Below are 26235 nucleotides of genomic sequence, written 5' to 3'. Positions count from 1 at the left end.
CCCTCACTTTTACATGTGATAAATGAAAATTTTCTATAAAGTTGTGTTGAGTTGTGTTAGCAAAGGTAAATTCTTTAGATTTTAGCATAAACTTACATTGGGAATTATTGCCACGTGCAATAGAACCACTGAGTGTATTTTCATTCAAATAACACACTTTAGTTCCCTGTTTTGTGTCTTTTTATGGTGGCCTAAATATTGTCCAATATTCATGGTACTTCCATGAGTAAAATTATAAATCTTTGGCAGTACTCCATAGAAATAATCATCTGTCCTTAGAATTTGTCAGTGTTTTCTTAAGATGTTTTAATATGTGTTGATCCAGTAACTGATAATGAATGCCCACTCATACAAATCAGACTTGCCCCAGTCTTCATAATTAAGTAATAGTTCCTTATTTGTTTCTTGTGCTGTTAATCTTGCCTTAATAACATAATTCTGAGAGTAACCCTTTAGCAAAAATCTTTGACTTAAATCATCACAGCATTTCTTAAAATCTTTCTATTCTTAGGACCTGGGACTGAAGAATGTTTTGTACAATGTGGCCTGGATGACAGCTGGTTGCCTTTAGAAAATAAGTTTTAAGAAAGAGCTTCCTTCCTATATAGTGTGATATCCTGTGTACCATCTTTCTTTCACCTTATTTGAACATCCAAAAAATAAATTTCATTAGGGTATAAATCAACCATGAATTCTGTGCCACGTTTATTTTCCTTTAGCTACCGAAAACTCTTTTTTGTCACTATTGTAAATTAACCAGCAGTCATCCAGGAAACATCTCCACATGTCCATATTGGGCAAGAACAAATTATGCCCTCTCATCATAAATTAATAGTTCTTTTATTTACCCCATGAAAAGGTCAGTGTAGTTGGGGGCAAATATATAACAAATACATTTTTAGTGAAAACATGCTCTGTGATACACAACAGCAGAGTATTACATGCTCGTTCATATTACTGTGCCTGCTATAATATGTAGCTGAGGTGTATATAAGGAATTTTTATCCAATGTGCACATACAGTCCAAGGCTCAGCTGGATTTTATTGATCAAATTCAGAAATTCAGTAGAATCTCTCAGTTTAGCTCTTACTAAAGGTAAAAGGGGCTTTAAATAATAAGATAGAAACGTAACGCTAAGGATTCATTTAGAGACCCTGTGTTTGCCTCCTGTATCCCAGGGTGTATAAAAGAAAGTTTGTGGACTGCTGGATTCAGAAATCTTTCTCATATTGCACTTAGCACATCTGTGTAATGAGTGGGCAGGTGCATGATGTGTGCAATTCGAAAACCCGTGCACCACAAGCATGGAAAGCCAATCAGCAATGTCAGGCACTGTATATGCTAATGGCCGTACAACGATAGGGTAACAAGTGACATTATTACAATGAGCATCTTGGTATATGCAAATGAGGGAAAACAAGATGGCAGAATGATTCAGAAACATATAAAAGCCATGCAATGGGGCCGCACCTGCTGTATATTTGAATAAATGTGTGTGTTCAGAAGGAAATCGAGATAGAATGTGAGGGGCTGCCACAGCATTAATAAGTGTGCATTTGCAAGAGGCTTTTATTGCCACTAATGTGGTTGATGGTGCATGTTGTTGCCCCTGGAGATGCCAGGACATCCAAACACACTTAATGGTTTTCTCCAAGACACCAACATTGTGGATCAGTATCGTATGGATAGGGACACCATCAAAGAAATTGTGGAACCTATTTCAGCCTCATCTGCAGCCCAGTGGGCGTTGTGGAGTAACTATCCCAGTGCTTACTGAGGTATGTGTGGCTTTACATATATTAGCTACAGGGAACTTTCAGTGGCCTACTTGAACACAGTGTGGGTATCTCGAGCATCTGCCTTAAGAATACTCCATCATTTCTTTGATGCCATGCTTCAGCATTTGTAGGAGCATATGTGGTTCTCACGTACCACAGAGGAAACAGCCAACACCATGTGAGTGTTCTGTAATGTAGCTTGTTTTCCTGAGGTGCTCGGGGTCATAGACTATTTCCACACTGAAATAAAGACCCCGCCTGGTGAACTGGGAAGGAGGTATGTGAACTGCAAACGCATCACTTCATCAACTGCCAGGTGGTCTGTAATGCACAATGTATCATCTACAATGTTTGTGTGCAGGCCACTCAGGCAATTATCATTAACTCCCATGTACGGCACACCTGTGACATGCACCAATGTTTTGCAAGGGTTGGGTTATCCCACTGGTATCTTGTTGGTGATAATGCATACACCCTGAAATCCTGGCTCATGACACCCATAAGAAATCCACAAAAATCGAACAAAGCAAGGGTAAAACCATGCCCAGTTGAAAATAAGGTACATTACACAGCATGTGTTTGGGCTGCTGAAAGCATGCTTTTGCTGTCTGGATTCATTTTATGGTACCTTGCAATATGACCATGGCATGTGTGTAAAAATATTGCCAGTGTGTGCTGTGTTGCACAGTATCATACCTAGAAGGAAGTTAAAGCAGGGTGGCCACTTGTAGGAGCAACAGTCGAGAGTACACAAAGCAGTGGAGGCTGAGTCAGTTGACCAATCATGAGAGGAGCCAGCTGCAGGGGATGATCATGCCAGACAAAGGTGGCCACATTATGCTGTGCCATTGTCAAAGAGGCAGCGGTTTACATGTCTTCAGTAGACAAGAGTAAAACAGATACACTGCAGTAAAAGGGATGCATTCAAAACCACAATAAGGCTGTACTTACCCATATACAGGATGGCAATGTTGTGCATCACACAACAGCAGTCCAAGCAACAGTGTGAAAAAGTATGGTATAGTAATTATCATATGCACAGATGGGGAAGGGAGCACAGGAGTGGAAGTCTTTCACAGTAAAATGCAGTGCAGAGGATCATTAAATTAAAACATGCTGTTGTGTCTGTTGCCTTTCAGTATGGGGGGATGTCAGGAGGAGTTAACATAAAAGGCTTTGTGAAGGGCCAATGTCAGTGGAACTTATGGTGTACTGGAGGGCTGTGATGGTGGTATGACTTTGGGTCTGCTGGAACACAGCTTCAGGAAGAGATGCAGCACTTCTGTTTGCTATACTAGACAAGTCCAGAGCATTTATGGCAGAGGTTTGAACATCTTGTGCACACCTCTGCCATGGAAGCTAGCTATACCAGGAGTTCCACTGGTTGTACAACAACTCTAGCCAGGTGCTTGTTAAATGTGTGACTGTGAGTGACATCTGCTATGAGATGTGCCATTGCTGTGACTGCCATGACCGTAGAGACATCCTGTCCTGAGCATAGACAACTCCACAAAACATGTAGCTGTGGAATTGCTGGTATTGTGAAAGCATGAGCAAAGGTATCCATGGTCATGATGGCTACCATCTGTGGAGGTACTGGTGGGGCAGATTTAAGAACAGCAACCTTCAGATGACATGAAGTGTTCCAGTATGTGATCGAGTCTATTCAAGCAGTCACACATATGGGACATGCACCCCTGTAGGTCATCTTGCACAATCTGCATCATCCTCTCTAACTGCACCGTGGCTGTGGTAATACTGTCTTGTGTCTCCATTATGTCCCTGCACACATGCTGGATTTTGCCACTGACTCACCAACCTAAGGTAGACAGCAGTAACTATGTGTCTGGTGAGCACTATTACCCAAACCTTGCATCTACTTCTTTGTCCGTGGGTGCTAGGGGCCAATACTGACATGTGCTTACTAAGGGTACCAAACCTCCCTGACTGCTTATGTCCCCATTAACCCATTCTTCTTGTATGGCATGTATCTCCTGGATATCCACAGACACAGAGGTTGCAGATCCTCCAATGTCAGGCATTGGCATTCCATAGTGCTTGTGCTGGATAAAACATTCACCTACGAGTACATCAAAGCACAATATGTGTAAGTATGACCCAGAACCAGAAGTATACACAAAATTGAGGTGTACAAATATTAACATTAAAAAAGTAAATATTTTACTTGCAAGTGTTGTGCAGATGGCAATGGAGGTGGCAGCACTGCCACTATCACTACTGCCAGAAGCACACAGCACATCTCTGTCCCATCTTGCTGCTGTTACCTCTACGGCTCCTGCCCTACCTGCACTGGATGCTGAGATGGCTGCAACTGCCAGTAGGAGTGCCAGTGGAGGTGGCACCTTTGTCCCTTCAGCAGATGGCAGATATTGTTGAGGTAGATAATCGAGAAAAGTTTGAACTGGCCAGATGAAGAATCCCTTCCACTGTCTCATTGAGTTGTGTCCCTGTCCAGCACTGTTTCCACAAATTTAGACAGGACTCAGTAGTGATGGTATCCAGGGATAGTGAGTAATACCCCACTGGATCTCGGCTAGCAGGCATTGCAGCTGCAGAACTCTATCCTAGCCCCCATCCTGGCGGTCACCTCTCTTTTCTATTAATGCTCATTCCCATCAGTTGTGCAATCTTGTCCCTCACCATTGCCTTCCCTCTGCTTGTCTGCTATCTCTTTGACCATTGTGTTCCCCTTTCCTCATTGTTACCACACACCCCCATCACACCTGTCTGTCTTCCCTTGCTGTCTAACCTAACCATCTTACCTTCCTCTTACTTCCAATTTCCTTCTTCAAATTACTTCTCTATGCATGAAAAATGGGCACCTGTCTTGCAAAACAATATATAACTCCTCTTCATCACATCCACCCTGATCTTTCCTTAGCTATCTACCTTACAGTCTGCACATTTATGGCTTCCTTTTTTCATCTGTTTCCTGTACTCCCATACACACCCTTTAATCTGGTCAAAAAATAAATGCTCACACTTCACTCATGCAGATTTAAAGCTTCCACTTCACCGTCTTGTTAGTACTGTGCATCAGATATTATACAGAAAACTGATAATGCCAGTGAACAGCTGACAAGCACTGGTAGTGCTTATCATATAGCATGAGGCTAGGCTGCCATAATTCACACCTCTAAGTGTTATGTACAACCACTATCATACATTACTTATATTAACCTTTCTTGCCAATGGTTGCGTAAATAAACTGACAGCTACCAAACAGCTCAGATGAACTCAGATATGACTGCAAATTTTGAAGCATATCCCTTTGCAAACTATTACACTGTCAGCTATGGCTTTGGAAAAGGGGGTTGGATCCCAGTGATAGTATCTTAACTCATTCCCTCCAGTACAGCTCTTTTGAGTGTGTACCTTTAACTCCTAGTGGGTGTAGCTTGAGCCTTTAAAAAATGAAGTTATCACCATACAGTTCTAACGAATACTCATTGGTAGACATCAGATATCAATACAATTGTGTTTGCCATCATGTATGCTTCAAGATAAAATATTCTGATACCTTGCATGTAGCATGGTTTTGGAATTATTAATGCAAACATGAAAAAGAAACATTTGATGCCTAGAGGCACAGTAGGAGTTAACTGCAGAAACGCCTGGAGGCGCACTCGGCTGTAATGAGTATCCTTGTTGTCACTTTTATTCTTTCATTCTGCAACTACGTGACACGCAATTACTGTAGGTTTCCTTAAAAGCTTTCCCCTGACTGCTGCTGTAACTTAGCATCTATATATAATGTCTTTGACATTACAAATGCCGAAAGTTGTGGGTTCAAATCCACTATGGGTTGCAAGTTTCTGTCTTTTTTATTCTTTCATTCTGCAAGTGTGTGGCACACTATTAATATGTGTTCCCATAAAAGTTTCTCCCTGATTACTGTAGTAAATGAAGTGCCTTTGACATTAAAGATACTTTAGTTTGTGGGTTCAGGCCCCTTAGCAATTGCATATAGGCAAATCATTGTAACAGTGGTGTGGCTGTTTCATAACATTTGCATTATAGTGCAGGTAAAGTGGAAAGACTCTGATGATTTGCATGCATTTAATTTTCTCTCCCCCACTCTCTTTCTTGGTATGTATTATTTTTTATCTTGTTTTTCCTCATTTATTTTACAGATATATGTAGCACCAGCACCCAGACTAGCACCCCTGCCACCATCTAAGCCTGTTGCCCCACCATTAGTGGCTACTGAACCATCGCCAGCAATACCACAGTCAAGTTGTGTCCACAGTTGCCACAGTCACCTGCACCCCACCCCAGCCCCTTGCAGCACCAGGCGTGGCCACTGCCATTAGCCCTGCTCATGAAGGTGATGCAATAACAACACCTGCAAAAGCAGCAACATTGGAGATGACACGTCAGCCAGGAGCAATTGCATGACTTGTTGGGGAACATTACTGATGAGTGGCTGGATGCTCAAATCAACTGGCTTGACACCCTCCTCTAGCAACTTGTGGAGAATTGTCCCTGCCCCACACCAGCATTAACATCACGGCTATGGTCCAGGGGTGAGGGAGTCTAGGGTGGGGAATAATCTCCCACTGGCTTGTGGCTGGCTGGGAGTGCAGCTGTACACATCATACTATTCACCATCTAGCTGTCCCCCTCCTTTATGTGTCTAGCCCCACCCATGTTGGTAGTACAGTCTTCCCCATCACCACTGTCTTTCCTTCTGTGTGTCTGATGCCTCCTTCTCCATTGTTTTCCACATTCCTGATTGGGTCAGCACTCCCTCTGTCAGTCTTCTCTGTGTTATATGTTTGTTTGTCTGCCCTTGCTACTTCTTACCCTAACCATCTTACTTTACTGTTACACCTCTTACTGCCTTCCCCAGCTTACTTTTTCCTCAGACACACACACACACACACACACACACACACACACACACACACACACACACACACACACACACACACACACACACACACACTGTAATATAAAATTTGGTCAAAAAATAGATTGGTATTGAAACTTCATAGATTTACCATTTAAGGCTGCCACATAACTTCTTTTTCTCTGCTGCGGCTCTGCTTGGGAGATCATTCATGCATGAAGGAAGAGCACTACTAATGCTGCTCATATTTTGCTGCAGTGGCACTCCTACATGCTCTTCCCACAGTTTACAATGCAGCCACACGATGGATATTCAGTGAGTTGCTGGTCACAGATTCTGTCATTCCTGAAATGACCTTACTTTCAACACAAAAGTGGAAAACCTTTTTAATGCTTAAACAATTCTGTAGAGAGAGAGAGAATAATGTTAGATCTTAATTTTCAAGTTTCCATAAAACAGTATGCTTAGAACATGGGCTTTATTTTGGAATCTGCAGTTGTTTAAACATGAATTGCTACAGCTTAGAAAGCCATAGCATACTAAACATCTACCACACAGAGAGCTTCTACCCAGGAAAAGCATTGGGAAGTCAATAAACCCTTCATTCAGACTTTTTAAAAAGTTCATACAAAATATTTTTAAGTCGATTTAATGGTCTTCTACTGCACTTTTGCTGTGGCCTCTGAGCACCGTTAAGCTTGAGTCAAGGCTAGTGCTTAATAGTGCTGGGGGTGGTGCTCACAATTATTAAGCTGGGTGCTTGCAATTATTAAGCTGGATGCTTGCAATTATTAAGCTGGGTGCTTGCAATTATTAAGCTGGGTGCTCACAATTATTAAGCTGGGTGCTTACGATTATTAACCTAAGTTCCTTTCTAATGTCTTTTTACCAATTTAAAAAAATAATTGTGGACCTTTATGTACTATATTATACTTTCAATTCATAATGTAATAAGACAGTTTTCCATTTTTTCAGTTAATGAGAAGTTAGTAAATAAATAATTAATTCTGGTTTCCTACTGAGACCCTGTTGAATGCTGTATGTATTCACTGAAGAAACAGTAATCTGGACTTTAATTTTAACTGTATAAAGTAATTTATATCTTTGTAGCTATCATTTTTTCTGGTTGGCTGTGGTGGTGCAGTGGTTAACATCGTTGCCTTACAGCAAGAGGTTCTTTGGTTCGATTCTTGGCTGGAGCGCCTTCTGTGTGGAGTCTGCATGTCCTCCCTGTGGTCGAATGAGTTTTAAAGACATGCAGTAGGCACGTGTGTGTGCTTTCTGTGGAGGTTGGGCACCAGGCTGGCAACTCAACACTGTAAAAACTCTACTGCCAATCAGTCTGCAGACTAGTGATCTGCTGTGGCGACTTCTAATGGGAGAAGCGGAAAGACGTTGCTTGTAGCTATTATTGTCTCTGCGGTATTGTATTGTAAAAGTAGATAATTTACTGTTTAATTTCAGCTCATCAAGGAGTATCTTACAGGCAGTCTCTCACCTGACAAAATTTAATTATCAATGTAAAATTTTACAAGGGCTCTGTTTTAAGTATTTTTTCCTGTAATCCATTACTAAGGCTTGCCTTATGTCAAAATTATTCAACTGCTGGTTCACACTGAACAGAAATTTAAAATGATTAAAACTCAGATTTTTCTTAATTTTATTAAATGGGTCATCTCACTGGATAGAAGTCACTTTTCAAGGGTAACCTGGGAGCACTGCTTGATTAAATGACTCATCCTGAATCAAACTGTAGGGAAATGGAGGCCAAAGGAATCCTACAGGAAGCAGCTCATTAACAGTTCCTAGCCTTAATCCTCTGCACTGTCAGTTTAATAGTTCCTAGCCTTAATCCTCTGCAGTAACTGCCAGATTAATAGTTCCTAGCCTTAATCCTCTGCAGTAACTGCCAGATTAATAGTTCCTAGCCTTAATCCTCTGTGCTGTCAGATTAATAGTTCCTAGCCTTAATCCTCTGCAGTAACTGCCATTGTAATAGTTCCTAGCCTTAATCCTCTGCAGTAACTGCCAGATTAATAGTTCCTAGCCTTAATCCTCTGTAATGTCAGATTAATAGTTCCTAGCCTTAATCCACTGTGCTGTCAGATTAATAGTTCATAGCCTTAATCCTCTGCAGTAACTGCCATATTAATAGTTCCTAGCCTTAATCCTCTATGCTGTCAGATTAATAGTTCCTAGCCTTAATCCTCTGCAGTAACTGCCAGATTAATAGTTCCTAGCCTTAATCCTCTGTAATGTCAGATTAATAGTTCCTAGCCTTAATCCACTGTGCTGTCAGATTAATAGTTCATAGCCTTAATCCTCTGCAGTAACTGCCAGATTAATAGTTCCTAACCTTAATCCTCTGTAATGTCAGATTAATAGTTCCTAGCCTTAATCCTCTGTAATGTCAGATTAATAGTTCCTAGCCTTAATCCATTGTGCTGTCAGATTAATAGTTCATAGCCTTAATCCTCTGCAGTAACTGCCAGATTAATAGTTCCTAGCCTTAATCCTCTATGCTGTCAGATTTGTTCCTAGCCTTAATCCTCTGCAGTAACTGCCAGATTAATAGTTCCTAGCCTTAATCCTCTGTGCTAACTGGCAAGACTGATTATGAGAACTGGCTAGTTCACACTACAGAGCAAGAAGATACTATTAAGACACAGAGCAATATCAGAGGACATGTGAAAAGGAGAGAGATGAAAAGATGTGGCAGGATATTGGGGAAAGAACATATATGACACCTGGATAGGGTGCAATTTAAGCAGATCTGACAAAGTATTATTTCACAGACAAGGTCTGTAAAATACATTTTCACTGGCAGTAGTTCAGTATAATTTATCAGGGGTGTACAATGATGACTTAGATGTATATGAGACAAGTTAGGGAAGGGAGTGGGAAAATTGTAGCCACATAGGAATTAGTATCAATATTTGAAAGGACTTCATGGACTATAGGTCTTCTTCCCTCAGCATATTTGTATGCCTAAACCATAGACATGCACATGATATGCAGATATCCTAACTAACATCCCCCTCCCCCAATTAAGACAGGTTGCGTGGCTAGACTTAAAAAGGCCCTGGTGGTCGTTATACCAGTATATACTTATGAACTTATATGTGTGCAGATACACAAAAATACTCTGGGATTCAGTAAAACTTAGTGTGATGCAGAAACTTTTTCTTGGAAGCTTTCAGCATTTCACCAAACCTTTCCATTTCTGAGACTCTTCCATCTCTGAGGGACTTTAGCATGGAGAGGGTGAAGGTGCATGAAGTTGATTCTGAATGAGTGGATGTGGTGTATCTATGGGAGTGTCTCAGAGAGTGTGTGTGTGTGTGTGTGTGTGTGTGTGTGTGTGTGTGTGTGTGTGTGTGTGTGTGTGTGTGTGTGCGCGCACATGCACTGGCATCTGAATACGAGTGTATAATTGTAAAGGAATGCCTTTGCTAGCAAGCTGCATGGGTTGCTAAGAAGAATAATAATGCAGTCAGGTTTGACAGTGCAGTGCTCATGTCAACAACATGTTAATGACCTGTTAATGCGCTGTTTCTCATTGCAGGTCTTCTTTGTCTCTGAAATAAAACTTCTCTCTATTATGTTAATTTATCAACTCAAATTCAGCAGTTGGTATAGATGGAGAGAAATTCTCTGAATCCCAAAAGGAGTCCCTATGTTCTTCCAGTCTTAATGACATTTGGTTTTCTTGAAGAAAAGTATGATTTAAATATGGAATAGTTAATGATCTAGGTATTGTCCTTTGTTAGTCCCTCAGGCAAATAACAATATAATACTAATAAAAATAACTTGACTGTAAGACTTTATTTTCTTAATGTATGGATATCTGAATTGTCTACTTTTTGACACATCCAGGCATATATCTGAGGTGCAACTACTGCAGTCTGTACAGAAGAAGGAGATTGAAGATCTCTACGAAAAGATGGGCAAGATACCTCCTGCAGGGATTGTGTCTCCAGCTACAGTTCTGTCCTGCCGTCAAAGACGATTATCTAAGGGAAGCTACTCCCAGTCTCGTCGCAACAGCTTACAACGCCCGGAGATCAAGCAGCCAACAGGTATAAAAAAGGCAGAAAATGTATATAAGTATGTGCAGTGATGGCTGAGTAAAACTCATGCTATTTATTCTTAACATATAATTTTTCCCCTTGTAGGATTTAGTAATGAAATCTATTGACCAGTTTCTTGTGCTCTTAAATATGTACTCAGTCTGACATTCACCACTGCATGAGATATAACTTTTCTTTTTTTTGCTTGTAGATCATATTGTCAAATAGACTGACTGCTCCTTTCAGCAAAACTGGCCAATTCAAAGCAGCTTTCATGAAAGGAGACTACTTTCAATAAATCACAGGAAGACAACTTTGTAGCTACTGCACCTTTGAGGAAGGGGCATTCTTCCATTGCAGGTGACTCACCTCCACTTGGCCAGTAATCCAGGAGCCTCAATCCTCACCACTAACACTGGTGAGGGATGTTCACTTGGAACAAAAACAGATACACACATTATTTCCAGATGCAGCTCTCTGCACCAAGCACAATTTCCCTTAAGAACACACAGGGAACACACTCCTGTCCTGGAGCTGGGTTTCTTGTCTCTTTCTCCAGGCCCCAAATAAGACTCCAGACTGACCACAGCTGTAGAGTTGAGTTCTCAGCCAAGTGTTGCAAGCCATGTCCTCCACCACCCTCTCTGCGAAACCAGTGCTATGTGTCCCTGCTCCAAGTAGCGGGCGCACACACTCTTTGACTGTTGAATATACCAGCTATACCCCCTCTGCCCAGAATATAAGGTTGATACTGCCACCAGAACACTCCAAAGCCAGCTACTCTAAGGCTCTTACCACTGTACCCAATTATACTGAGTAAAATTAATACTAATACAAATGGTAGCATTTGACCAATGTAGCAAGGGTTTTAGGAGCAGCTACAGTGTCATCAAATAAATATAAGTACTCTCAAAGGTTAAAATATTCTCTAAAAGACCAGCCACAATAAAAAGTTTAAATATATTTAATAATAAATAATAAAAGAATATGAAACTACTAAATATCTATTTACAATAAACACCAGAGCTTCAATCATCAGAAATATTAAAAGTAACACAGATAGAGATATTCTCACAGATACAGAAAAACAGTACTTAACTAATCTTACTATATTTTCCTGACTGATCTAAAGAATTACTGTTCCCTGGTTACTTTCTAAAGCAAGGCAATATGATGTGGGTGAGTAGTTCTTTCTTTGTTAAGTTTCACAAACAGACTGCCCTGAGACTTCTGTCTCATCTAGTATTAAAACATCATTTCAGTGCTGGCTTACAGAATGACATCACATACTCTAGTCATCTGACTCTGGTTCCCATACTACCTCCTTTCCTAGAAAGTGAACCAGAATCTAGACATATGTGTCAATAATACACACACATATTGAACTTTGTTAAGATCTGTTGCAGCTTCTTGAAGTCATAAAACAACAAAACACTTCCACTCTACCAACAGGAGCCAGTAAACCATTCTCTGGCACAGACATTTCGTCTCTGGCAGCAAGCAGAACTATAAGATATGATCTTTATGGCCTATCAGGTAATTTAATTTCAAACTATGTTCAAAGTTAGCTGGACTGAGATTAACCTCTTCTCTTCCAGTATTCTGTGTTACAGTATATTAATTTCAACAGTTATAATACAGTCTGTCATACAGGTGTATTTCTTTGCTGTCCAGCAGGACACACTGTTGGATATTTTTACACAAGCAGCTTTACAAATAATTTTTTTCAACACAAGCATCCATACAAATCAGTTTGATGTATAAATGGCAAGTAATTCTTTACAAAACTCCAGCTAGATATGCTTGCATATGTTGCACATCCACTGCCCTATTTCTCCTAGCATAGCTAGCAATACCTCACATTGTCACACACAACATGGATTTTACCCACATCATAGTATTACTTCTGCTCTTTTTAGCTTTTCCAACTCTATTAACCAAATCAAAAATGCTGGCAATCTGGTATCTGCACTATATCTTGACCTGTCCAAGGACTTAAATGCATTTTCTCGGGTCCCCTTCACATGGTCGTCATTTCAGAATGTCAAAGACCAAATGGCCGAGACCATATGATCAACATTCAAAATGCCAACGATGCGGAACCGGCATCTGCAAACAGTGCAGAATAGAAAGATTTCTATCTTCTGCACTGTACTGCGATCTCTGAGTTGGTATGTTTAAGTTCCGGGGGGTGGGGGGGGGGGTATAGCATGAAGGTATGATTTTTTTTTATGCTTTTTTTTGTATGGTCGACATTTCGAATGTCGATCATATGGTCTCGGCCATATGGTTTTCGACATTCTGAAATGTCGGCCATATCAAGTAGACCCATTTTCTCACTCTAAGCTTTTCAACAGGATCCCTTCCCTGGGACTTGACACAACCTCTGTCTTCTGATTTGATAGCTACCTACTTGGCAGGCAGCCTGCTGTGAAATAGCAATCAGACATCTCTTCCATTCTTCCAGTATCTGTGTGTGCCCCCTAAGGATCTATTCTGGGCCCACTTCTCTTCAACATTTTCATAAACAGTCTCCATAAACATGCCAACATCATCCAGCACACAGATGACTCCACACTCATCTGGTCTGTTACAAACTGTCAACAAGTTGCAACAAAAAACTCAGGAATCCCTCACTTTTCTGTAGAGGCTTGGCATCATGATTCACAACTCCTTCTAAACCCCAAAAAATCCAAACTGATTCTCTTCACACCAAAACAAGACATCTTCTAACAGCATTTCAATACAATTGGTGGACTAGTCAATACTAAGCAATTAGGTGATTGTTATTGAAGAAAATGAAAAATCTGATATTCACATAAAGCAAGCTGTGAGTAAGACCCACCAAAAACTCTAAATGCTGCACAGAATAAAACTTTACCTGAGAGATTATACTAGAAAAAAATATTGCAGCTGCCTGTCTACTCACAACTTTTCTCTACGGCACTTCAGTAATTTTTATTTCTTTTTTTTTAGTGGTGGGGGGGTTCTGCAGCTAGCAGCCTGTACTGTGAGTTGCCCTGGAGATAACTGTAATTAATGTCCATATACACAGCACTGGTAACATTCTGCCTGTCTGTCACCCTGCATTAAAAACTTACCAACAAGGGAGTTATTTCTTTCTAGTATTTGTCATAACATAACAAGTATCCAGACCCAGTGAGTTATAAGAACCAAATGTATCTTCAAACCCTCCTAATGCCTGACTGGTCTCCAGCCCCTTCTTCCTGACCTGCGTACTGTAGGAGGGCTGGAAGTTCCATCTCTGTCATAAATCCATCCTGCTCTTTCTTTCTCATCTCATTTTCACTATTCCAACCCAGACCATAGTCAGACAATGCTTTATAGTAATCTCACAAGACATGTGCCATGTCTGTGGGGAAGGAACCCATTATTTTCTTTTTCCTTTAATACCCTTCACTATTCTAACCATCTTATGCCTCAAGATCTTAATTGTCAATATATTCCCATTGTTACTCCCCCATTCAAAACATGTCTGTCTAAGCTTTTTTCAGTTAAAGGGACAGTTTATTCTCCAGGACACCTCACCAGCAGACTCCAACCAGGTCACAGTTCCATAGTAGCACATCTATGACACGGGAGGGGGGGAGGCTGCAGGTCGTACTGCACTCAACCAGCAGAGTGGCCATCACAGTCATTTAGTGGCACCCTGCAAGAGAAAGTAAGCAGTGACATAGAGCACCCTTCACTTGAGCACCCCCCCAATCTGCTATGACATGTGCTTTCATTCATTGTGTGTATTCAGACACATATCATTGTGATTTTCAACACTTTTGCAAATAATGACATCTGTGACTCTTGTTGGTCTCCCTCCTGTCTGACGTATGTGGAAATGTCTGACGTAAAGTGTGGTCTGACCATGCAATTACCAATACAGCTTGATATTAACAATGCATCATCATTTTTTGTTTGGGGTGACACTGCACTGTCATTACATGCCTATCTGGACCAACAGTTATGGACTAGAGGTGAAGGCATCACCCATACTGTTTTGCACTGTGCCTGTCGCAGTTGGGGGATAATTATACGGTTACTCCTTACTGTTATTATGCCTCGGTGTTATCAGATGATAGTGTCGATTCTCCTTCTGCTTCTGTTCTGGCCATATGTTTGTGTGGTCCAGCCATACCAATATCAAGGGGCTGCCCTGCCTGTTTCCACAACAGAATATTATGTAGCATTCAACATGTTGAGAACATCCTGCAGATTGTGGCTGAGTCATAGAGAAGTGCCCCTCAGATATATCAAGGCAGCAGATGTGGGCTTTGAGCTGGTCAGACATATGTTGAATGATGTTGTGGGTTTGTGCATGCATTGTGTTGTACTGAAGGTCAGCCATGATCTGTGGGTTCTATATGGGCTTCGTATGGGTACCATTACACACAGTCAAGTTCAAGTTCCATTTATTTAGGTGCTTGTCAACCAAGCAGCATTACAAACATAGTTAAATCCATTAAAAATAATAAAGAGGAAATTGCAGAAGTAGAAATTTAAACTAGTTAAACAGGACAATAAATAGAGGACCATACATTATTATAACCAAGTACTGTGTAAAATATATAAAAGAATTAGCCAGTATCATATGCTGATTTGTTTTTAGAGCCAGTACCAGCATATAGGTGGGTTAACATAGTTGGTCACACTATTTACTAATGTTAGTCACAGAGTCTCTGTTGACTTACTAAATGACTGTGTGTCATGTTACCTTACAGGAAACAGTCATGGCCTCAAGCTCAATGCTAAGAAGTACATTGTCATCCCCTTTGGGAAAAACTTGGTACCTATGAACTACCACATAAGCGGTAGCTCACTAAACTCTGAAAGTGTGATGAGACCTCAGGGCACTGATGGATAGTAGTCTCTCCTTTGATAACCACATCACCACAGTAGTCAGGAAATCCTTCTACGTGGCACACCTCATTACAAAAGGGTTCTCCTCTAGAAAAAAGGAGGCCATTGTTCCTCTCTACTCATCCCTCATTAGACCAATCATAGAATACAATGGCCCATTTGGCATGTATTTCACAAGACACCTACAACAATTGGAGAGGCCACAGAAATACCTCACTAAGAGGATTACTGGCCTCAAACAGATGCCATACACAGACCATCTCAAAAAACTCCAGCTCTACTCCGTCGCATATCGCCTACTCAGATGCGATCGCTGCCTAACATACAACGCTATGTCAAACCCAGGGCTGTTGGACATGCTACACTTAAAGAAATACCAATCTCTCCGTACCACATGCTCCATGGACCTAAACCTTGTCACCACAATAAACAGAACATGATGGAGAGATATATTCCTGTCTCAGAGACTCTCCATACTCCGGAACAAACTCCCCATTCCTGTCAAGCAAAGCTCCTCATTGGCCCTCTTTATGAAAAACCTTGACAACTGGATGGGAAATAGAAAATTCACCCTGGGGATCATGTCTGCAGCACTGCTTGATAGGGGCACAGGAAAATAATTTTCTTGGGTGGCAAAAGCCAGGGAACCTTTTTGGCTAGGCTTATACAGGCCCCAGGACCGATAGCCTGATACCTATGAACCTATAATGCTGATATGTATGCAAGTCATGTGAGCTCCTGCATGATTTGTGGACACACTGATTCTGATGTCATGTGCATCACACATTACTCAGCAGTTCTTAGAATATGCCTCCCTGTTCACAAATCATTGTGACTTCTGGGTAAGCTCGGGCCTTTATTGCTACATGGCAACCAGTACCTCAGGGAGGTGGACATTGAAGCCATGCATGATGTTGGTTCTTTCTTGTGGTCTGCTAGGAAACCATGTATGCTTAGCCATATGTAGAAACATTAGATCAAGGAATTTGTTCAGTATTCTAGTGGTGAAGGCACAAGACACACCAGCATGTCCCCTTTTGGTCTCTAAAACACCCCTGTAGCTAGAACAGAAAGAAGTATTAATACATTAATCTCCACAGATATGGGAAAAAATCATGTTTTCCTATAGATTCAGCATGTAGGTCGCATGTACATCAAGGCCTATACAATGTCCTGACTTACTTAGAACTGAACAATAATTTTGTATCAGTGAAACTGGTGTGTGTTAACAAGTGGCAGTACAGTGTTCTTTGGTACTGGACTCCAGCTTGTGCATACAGGTAGAAGGTTGTGGAGCTAATGGCAATGCTTCTCACTGTAGCGTTTTCACTGTCTGTAACTTTGATGCTTTCAGAGTACTTTGTACTTTGTTGCCAGGCTCACTGTGGTGCACTATGTCTCCCACATCTGGCCATGAATCATGACATTCTTCACCTCCTCTATATTTGCATGTCACTATGGCCTCATTTCCCTGCCCAGTTTAATTTGCATGTTATTATGCAGTCATTTTCATGTATCTTCTGCAGTGCCTTTCCATTCCCTGTCCTGTGGCTCAACACGGGACTATGAATCATTATTAACCAGAGTGTGTGCAACTTGCTGTATTCCAGTAATCTTTTCAATGTATACCACTATCCAAGGTGAATATGTCACATCCACTTTGGTTGCTTGCACTGATTTTCCCATTCTGTGCTATACTAACATTTGAGTATTGTCCACAAGAACATGAATATCTATTCCATCATACTCAGACTCTGGAATGTTTCTCTCATTATCTCAAGTACAGTGTCATGTGCCCCAGGCAGGAAAAACATCCACAGGCAATTTTTATCCTTGCTGTGAACACGTTGGCTACATGCTCCATTTCCCTACTGTTGTTTCAGGACATGGCTTACTCTTCTGTTTCTATGGCACTAGACATCTAAAAAGTCTTGATCACCATGAAGTGCAGACTATACACATGGTCTGCCTTAGTTTGCAAGAACCATTGCAAAATCTTTTGTGTGTTGGAATAATAATCCAGCATGTTTATAATGACTGAGTGTGACGAGAGCCAACCCATTGGCTAGCTGAGACATGAGTGACATCTGCACCCCTTCTATCATACTCTCAGCACAAGCTATGTTCAGTTCCATGGATAAATAATGAAAGAAGTCTTCAGGGGATAAGAAACCCTTTTTTGAGCCCTTCAGCACCTAAACAACCATCAGTTGACGAGCTGCAGTCTGTTCTGTATGACAATGGCTGTGTCAGAAAGGTGCTTCTCCTTAGTCAGAAATCAACAGGTGCACTAATGTAGCTCCAAATCGAATGATAGTGTCTGCCAGCGTACTAACATTATTCATCTTGTTGTGCATGCTATGCCATTTGTTTAACTTCCTGGTAAAACTAGTCTTATCAGGCCTTGTAACCAGATCAAATTCAGCTTCATTTTAGCTCCAAAGGTATCACTATCTTGGATAGAACTCCCAGTCAGGAAAACAGTTATATCAAATGGCTGGATCTATATGTTTTCATCAACAACTTAGTTACTCTTCATTTTAGGGTCCCATTTCTGTATGCTTTAAAGTTAGGGAAAGTATTTCTTTACAACATAAATTTATTTTATCCCAGAAGACTTGACAGTACTACCTCATGGTGGCAGAGGGCAGCTCAGTGGCACAGCAGACAGCATTGTTGTCTCACAGCAAGAGGTTCCGTGGTTCAGTTTTCAGTTGGGGTGCCTTCTGTGCAGAGTTTGCATGTCCTGACTGTGTTCACATGGGTTTCCTCCCAATAGGTGTGAGTGTATGGTGTGGAGGAACTACCATGGCAGGGCTAGCCACCCAGTAATATAAACCTTGGCTTTAAATGATTGTCACTTTTGAAGTGACACCCCGACTCTATGTGCAAAAAGGGGTTATGGATGGATGGACTGGAGATTAGTACTACCCTCTGTCCATGCTTCAGCCTCAGCTCACAGACCTTGAAGTTCTCGTGTTTTTGTAGTACTAAGTTGTCAGATCTCTTTGCATTGTGGGAGAGCACCATACTGGAAGTAATTTTATATTTACTCCTTCCACAACTTTGACATTGGGTTATGTCTTTGATATCTTGAGCCCTATAACTGTTGTATGCCTTCCATTCATTTTTTTTCTGCCACAAGGCAGGCATCACTGTAGAGATGAGGTACAGACAATTATGACACACCTATAGTATGGTGCCTGCCAGTCAGAAGAACAGTGTGCTGCATGTAAATTAGCAGTTTTCTGATTTGGTAGTCTTACCTTTTGACCAACAGAGTTTTTGGTTAGCCCTTTCATGTATTGCATAAGACTCTTGCATTAGCTTTTCAGTATACTTTTAAAAAGTAGAGATTCTTCAGGAGTTAGCATAAGAACAAGCACTATCAAAAGCTATGTACACCTAAAAAAGTTGAACATAAAGTTTGTTTTGTTTTCTGATCTTGTGCTGTATGCAGTGTGGTCGTCCGACATTCTGTCTTTTTTGCCATCAAAAGTTCTGTGGTGCATTGTATTCGGCTTTTGTGGGTGGTTTCTTGAATACATCAGTGGACCGTCATTTACCTGGATTATGGTTTCCTGATCTCACACATATGGTGGTTTATGTTTGCACTAATTGCTTTTATGTAAAAAACACTTCTGTGCTCTTTTTAAAAATATATATTTTATTCCTAGCCTTTACAGATAGAATGCTGCTATTAAACAGAACGTAACTAACTACTCATTTAATACTGTATTTGCATTTATTAAATTTCATAATACTGCCTTACACTGCTGAGGTTGTTTTATCACTATCTAGATGCTATAATGTGAATGTGCTTTTCACAGCACTAGTGTATCTCTCCATGTGCTGGTTTGCATTAGCTGTTGAAGGGCCATACCTATTATGGTTCTGATTTAGTTCAGTCTTGAAACATTTGCTGATACCCTGTTCATTTACATTGTGTCATGTATTGAGGTTAAGGAACTTTAGTTACATTTTAAACTTTTATTTGCTGTGGTCACCAAACCAGACGCAGACATTCCCTAAAAAAGGGAAATTGTAGAATCTTCCCTTATATCAACTGTCTTAGTTGCTCCCTAACAAGAGGGGTTTAGGAGATCATCTATAACAGCTCCATTGTGGTACTTGGTGTACTTATAGCATCCTAGCTAGGGAAGATATGTCTAACAGCAAATTCTTCCAGGCCTGGCATAGTCCTGTGACTCAATATTAGATTAAGCTGGTACTAAGGGAAAGAAATACTGAACATTTATCAATTACATTTTCACAATAAGAAATTGTCTGCAAAAATGCATTTATCTCTATTAGATGAGTGTCCATTCATACATTGGTCTGGTGTTTTTCATGTGGTAAGTTTCACAGCCCCCATGCTAAAGGATAACTCTGCCCAAGATGCAGAAACCTTTACAAATGCACTCTATGAGCACCTACAAGGATGCATGGATCGTGCCATTCCTAGCAAAACCAAGACTAACTCCTCTAAGGGAAGGAAACCAGTTTGGTGGACCCCTGCAATAAACAGACTATACAATAGAAGGAGGAAACTAGTTCAGAAAAAAAGCAAATCCCAAGAAGGAAAGACATCCCTGATCGGTATCAGTAAGAAACTGAGGTCCCTCATGAAATCATCCAAGGTTAACTTCGAAAGGAAAATAGCCAAGGATTCAAAAGATAACCACAAAGCCTTCTTTAGCTATGTTAAGAATCTAAGTGGCAACTCCCAGATATGCACTTTACTAGTGCAAAATAGCACAAAATAAACTGAACCTACTGATATTGCCAACATCCTGGCAGATAGATTCACTGCAAACTTCACCCCCCTCTCACCTCCAAAAGGTCCCACAACAATACTGGAAAAGTGTAGTGTCCCAAAAATCACAGATGCACAGGGGAAAACAGGCCTTTCAAAAGCCAAAACACAGCATCAATGGGACCAGATGGTGTCCCAGGCTGTGTCTTGCATGAACTACAGAATGAACTAACCACCCACCTAAATATGCTGTTCAACCTCAGCCTCTCCACAGGCTACATGCCCATATAATGGCGCAGAGCAACGGTTATTCCTCTCCACAAAGGAGGGGCCACAACTGACCCTGGTAACTATCGCCCCATAAGCCTGACTAGCCTGGTCAGCAAGGCTATGGAGCGCATCATCATGGGACTCATTAACAAAGACATTGGGAACCTCTAAACACTTGACCCGACCCAGTTTGGCTTTATTAAGGGCAGATCATGCGTACTAAATCTGGTTGACTTCTTCGAGACAGTCACCAAGGCCATGGACAAGGGAAAGGTGGTTCACACAGCCTACCTTGACCTCGCCAAGGCTTTCGACACCATTCCCCACTTGGGTATTACAGAAAAACTCACCAGCCTGAACATAAATCCCTACGTCACGAGATGGGTTGCCAATTGGCTTACAGACAGAACTCACAGGGTGAGAATAATGGGCTCCAGGTCCAACTCTAAACCAGTCACAAGTGGTGTCCCACAAGGCTCAGTCCTGGGACCCCTACTGTTCGGCATATACTTCTCAGAAGTACAGGCAAACATAGGAGGACTATAGCTAACCAAGTTCGCCGATGACTGCAAACTGGGAGCCATAATTGACTCTCCAGCTGACATGGACATCCTCCAAAAGGGCCTTACTGAGACGAACACCTGGTGCCAAAGTCATGGCCTCAAGCTAAATGCCAAAAAATGCATAGTCATCCCGTTTGGGAAAAACAAAACACCCACGAATTACCACATAGATGGCAGCCCCCTTAATACAGAAGAGGTAATAAGAGATCTGGGGACCCAGGTAGATAGTAATCTTTCCTTTGACAATCATATTGCCAAAGTAGTTAGGAAATCCTTCCATGTGGCCCATCTAATTACTAAAGGGTTCGCATCTAGAAATAAAAAGGTTATAGTGCCCCTCTACTTGTCACTCATTAGACCCATCATAGAGTACAATGGCCCATTTGGGATGTACCTCACAAGACACTTCCAACAGCTGGAAAGACCACAAAAGTACCTCACCAAGAGGATTACTGGTCTGAAACATATGTCCTATTCAGCCTGACTGAAAAACTCCAGCTGTACTCAGTGGCATATTGCTTACTCAGAGGTGATCTCTGCCTGATTTACAAAGCCATGTCCAACTCAGAATTGATGGACATGCTCCACCTAAAGAAATCCAAGTCACTGCGAGCCACATGCTCTAGAGAGCTAAACCTCACCACAACAATAAATAGAACATGCTGGAGGGATAGATTCCTGTCACAGAGACTCCCCATGCTTTGGAACAAAATTCCAAATTACATCAGGATGAGCCCCTCACTAACACTCTTCAAGAGAAACCTTGATGAATGGATGGGTAACAGAAAATACACCCCTGAGATCACTTCATTGGCTCTGCTTGACAGAGGATCAGTTAATTAATCAATGGGGCGGTGAAAGCCAGCATACTCTGGCTAGGCTTATAAATGCCCTCGGGCAGATAGCCTAGTACCTACCTATGAACCTATATCTACCTGCCACCAGGATTATTTATCTCTGTTACCATGGAGTCCATACTCATTTGGCCTGTCCAGAACAATTTGTAAATAATTCAAGTGATTGGTATTATGTGAATCTGACATCAGAATATCTATCATGAAGGTAAGGACAGCATATTAGGAATTCCCTGTATAACTTGACCTTCTGCCCTCAGTCAAATGACAGATATAGATTCCACTTCAAAAACAAGTCTTTTACATTGAAACAAGTCTTGAAAATAGATAATATATTACTTATATTACTTTCTTTGATGTGCAGAATAAGACAGAGTTTATGCACTGGGATATGAATCTGTTACCAAACATGTGTTGCTGATCTTGCGGCACAGGCTTAGGTCTTTGGCATATGTTACATACAGCATTGGTTCTCCAATGGTAAAGAAGCAGAGCTGTAATCAGGGTGGGGTGAAGGCAGCCTCTTCCCCAGGTGCAAAGTCGTAGGGGGTACTATCAGCAGGCGCCAGTGCTGCAGTGCACCAGTGGCATTGCTTTATGAAGCAACAAGGATATTGTTGCTTCATAAATGAATGCTAGTACTGCATTTCCGGTCATGGCTAAAGTTCTGAAGCAGTCACTGTGTGGTGATTTAAGTGTAGCAAGCTGCTTGCAACATTTGTATCAACAGTTTCAGTGCTGAAGAGCTTTTTTTAACTTTGAGATCTTTTTTTTTATTGTTTTGCTCTTTAACTTGAAGTTGAGAGGGCACTAGTTCAGGGCACCCAGGATAACAGATGACCTAGCTATGTTCTGCAAAGGAGAATAAAAAGGGTAGGGACTTTCAGTTCTCAAACAGAGATCTATATGAGACAGAGTAGGGGACAGGGCTTTCAGCATTTTGGGATAGGTTAGATTGGGTAGTCCAGAAATCTTCTTGCTAGAAATGTTTGGGATATTTCAAGCTGGTCAAGGTCAAAACCTGGCTGGATGATTCTTCCAAGTCTTTTTTGGTTACGCATATATTAAGTCAGTCTTTTTGAAGTATTCCTCACCTGTAGGTGTACAAAACTGTCTTCAATTCATTGTAATGAATACTGCTCCATATGTAACACCTCATTAATAATGACCTTGAACTGCAAACCAGCCCACGTATTTTGGCCTTCACTTGTGCTAAGCAGTACAGAAACTTTCTGTGTGCCTTCTGTATTATTAATTTTATAGCACTGGTGGTATAGTGGTGATCATAGCTGCCTTCCAAGCAGCTGACCTGTGGTTAGTTCCTGGGCAGTACAAGAGGACTCTGCAGTTAAACACTTATCCTGATCATGCAGTTAAGATACAAAAATATACTCATTTATAACTCTGGCAGCTGACACAAAGGATTATGGTTGTAAGTTGTTTCTTATAGTCCAGGGTTTGATTCCCTCATTCTCACTTTTGCATACTGTGTGACTCTAGGCAATTCACATAACCAAACTGTGCTCTGGGAAATTGTACTATGTATCTCAGTGGTCTTCTGGGTTCTTTGTCTAACTACTTGTAAAGTTTCACTGTTCCAATATGTTAGTCATTTTCATGGTCGGCCTTAGGCATAGGCGAACTAGGCGACTGCCTAGGGTGCCATACAGGCCAGCCTCGGAAAGGGCGCTATTTTTAACTATTTATTTTAATTAATAAAATTCTTCTCGCTTGGCTCCCAGTTTAGGAAGCCTGATCCATAGCGTGAGAGGGGTGAGCGCCCTACAGCTGCAGGTTGGCTCGGAAACTAAAAAAAAAAAAATTTGTGGTACACGAGTCTGTTACCTTAAGGAGGAACATTAGCATGCATGCGTCATGATGCCAGCATGGACGCAATTACATTCTTCAGGCCTGTGCATAATTTAAACTAGCAGTTCTTTTAAGAAATACACCAAGTCCGTGTGGAGCAATTTGGTTTAGAAAGAAGGTAAGTGTATGCGTGTTTGTGTTTAAGTGTAATTTAACTTGCTCCATACAAAATACTCCCAGTCACTCTCATTCCCACTAGGCATTTTTTGCATCACCCACATTACTTCCCCATCCACATATAGTGCAACCCTATAATTCCTATTCAGACCCCCCCACCTAGAAACAATATAAACTTTATAACCATGACTATCACACAACTAAATCTAGTCTGTCTTCTCATAATTCTTTACAACACCACAAGTTATCACTCTAGCAATATCCCTAAACTTAGTAGCACAACACTGCATTATGCACTCTCATACACAGACACCACACATTATAATAATATCTGCCCACACTTATTCAAGAACTACATAACGGACCAATTCAGAACTAAACACATATGCTCTCATTCCTACTCCAAAAACACAATACTTTCTCACACTCCTCACCAAACTCCAACATCTGTATAACCATTTTAACTCCAGGCTCACCATAAGTGGGGATATCCACCCCAACCCAGGCCCAAATCCATCCTGTCCAACACAAACTGCTCAAACACAAATGTCAGAACATAACACCCCCACTTTCTTCATCCCTGGGCAAATCAACAACAGCAGCAAAACCAACCATCTTTTAATGCTAAATATTAATATTAGAAGTATCAAAAATAAAATACCTGAACTCCAGGCCACAATAGCACACTACTCCCCAGACATAGTTGCTTTAACAGAAACCTGGCTAAATAAAAACATAGCTAACTCAGAAGTTCTCCCTACCGACTACAATATCATTAGACAAGACAGACCACTTCGTAAAGGGGGTGGAACTGCCTTACTCTACAAGTCCAACTTAACTGTCTGTCAATTACCAAACTCCTACCCCTCCCCCAATAATTGGGACATACTTATCTCACAACTTCAACTTCACCCTAAAAAGGTCATCACCATAATTGTGATCTATATTCCACCTGGTAATACACCTGCTAGCCTTGAAGACTTCTTATCCTGGTGTTCTTCCACATACTCACAAGAAACCCTTATTCTGGGGGACTTCAACCTAGATTGGTTCACCTGTATATCAGAACCACCAAGTAATCTAATAAATCTCCATGGCTACCAGCAGCTAGTCCAAATTCCAACTAGGTGTGATAAAAAATCTAAAAGGGAATCCATCCTTGACTGGGTCCTAACTAGCAACCCCACATTGTACCCTCACACAGGCAGTCTCCCAGACACCTTAAGTGACCACAACATAATATACTTTATAATGTAGTAGAACAAGCATATGCAAAACCACTAACTATATATCCACTAGAAACAAAAAAATTCTCTCCTGAGGTCCTCAACACTTTACTGTGTAACTGTGACTGGACCCCCTAAAAACCCTCCCACTTGACCAGGCTGTAGCATATTTCAACAAAACATTTCTACAACACCTAGACACTGTCGCTCCATTGCGCAAAATCAAGGTTAGGACCTCTACAAACCCATGGCTCAGTAAAGAAACCAAACAAATCCTCAAGTCCAGAGACACTGCCTGGCGTTACTATCAAAAAAACAAAGAAACACAAAGCCTAACTAAGTACCAAGAACTGCGCAACCGTGCAAAAAAATGCATTAGGCTGGACAAAAAATCCTGCTACACAACATTACAAACTAAATACCAACACAACCCGCAAAACTTTTGGCAAAATGTAAACCAGCTACTAAAATCCACCTAAAAGGCTACCCCCAAACCAACCACCCCTGACACTAAAGTTCCCATCGAAACACAATTCAACTCCCACTTTGTGAATTCAATTCTATCCTTAGTATCACAGGACAGTTCCTACCTCACTATCCCCCCAACACAAATAACTCTAATACTAGCTTTACCCTCAAAACAGTTTCCACCACTTCAATCAAAAGCATGCTCTCCAAACTAAAAACCTCATCAACAGCAGCCGACCTACTCCCCAGCTATTTCTTGAAACTTACAGCAGATGCTATTGCTATCCCAGTCTCCACTCTCATAAACAGATCAATTGTTGAAAACTATGTGCCCAAACTCTGGAAAATATCCTATGTTACACCCATACATAAAGGCGGGACCTCCACTGAACTTAATAACTACAGACCCATTGCTTTACTCTCCCCCTGGCCAAAATCCTAGAAAAATGCATCCATACCCAGATGCTAAACTATCTCCTAGACTGCAACATCCTGTCACCTACTCAGCATGGTTTCAG

The 26235-nt window shown here is 41.2% G+C and overlaps 1 protein-coding gene across 2 annotated transcripts in view; it reads left to right on the top strand.

Moving 5' to 3' along the window:
* The window catches only part of WNK4 (WNK lysine deficient protein kinase 4), an 895969-nt gene that overhangs the window by 809962 nt on the left and 59772 nt on the right, over positions 1 to 26235 (top strand). For both annotated transcript variants that reach the window (XM_044054689.1, XM_044054688.1), the window contains exon 18: positions 10529 to 10731. In XM_044054689.1, coding sequence (XP_043910624.1) covers positions 10529 to 10731 — 203 coding nt within the window. The remainder of the gene's footprint in view (positions 1 to 10528; positions 10732 to 26235) is intronic.

This window comes from Protopterus annectens, chromosome 13.part0, assembly GCF_019279795.1.
Source record: "Protopterus annectens isolate FY-2018-M chromosome 13.part0, PAN1.0, whole genome shotgun sequence".
In the NCBI taxonomy this organism is placed as follows: domain Eukaryota; kingdom Metazoa; phylum Chordata; order Ceratodontiformes; family Protopteridae; genus Protopterus; species Protopterus annectens.
Note: the sequence above shows the minus strand (reverse complement) of the source record. Positions and strands in the feature narration are given on the sequence as shown.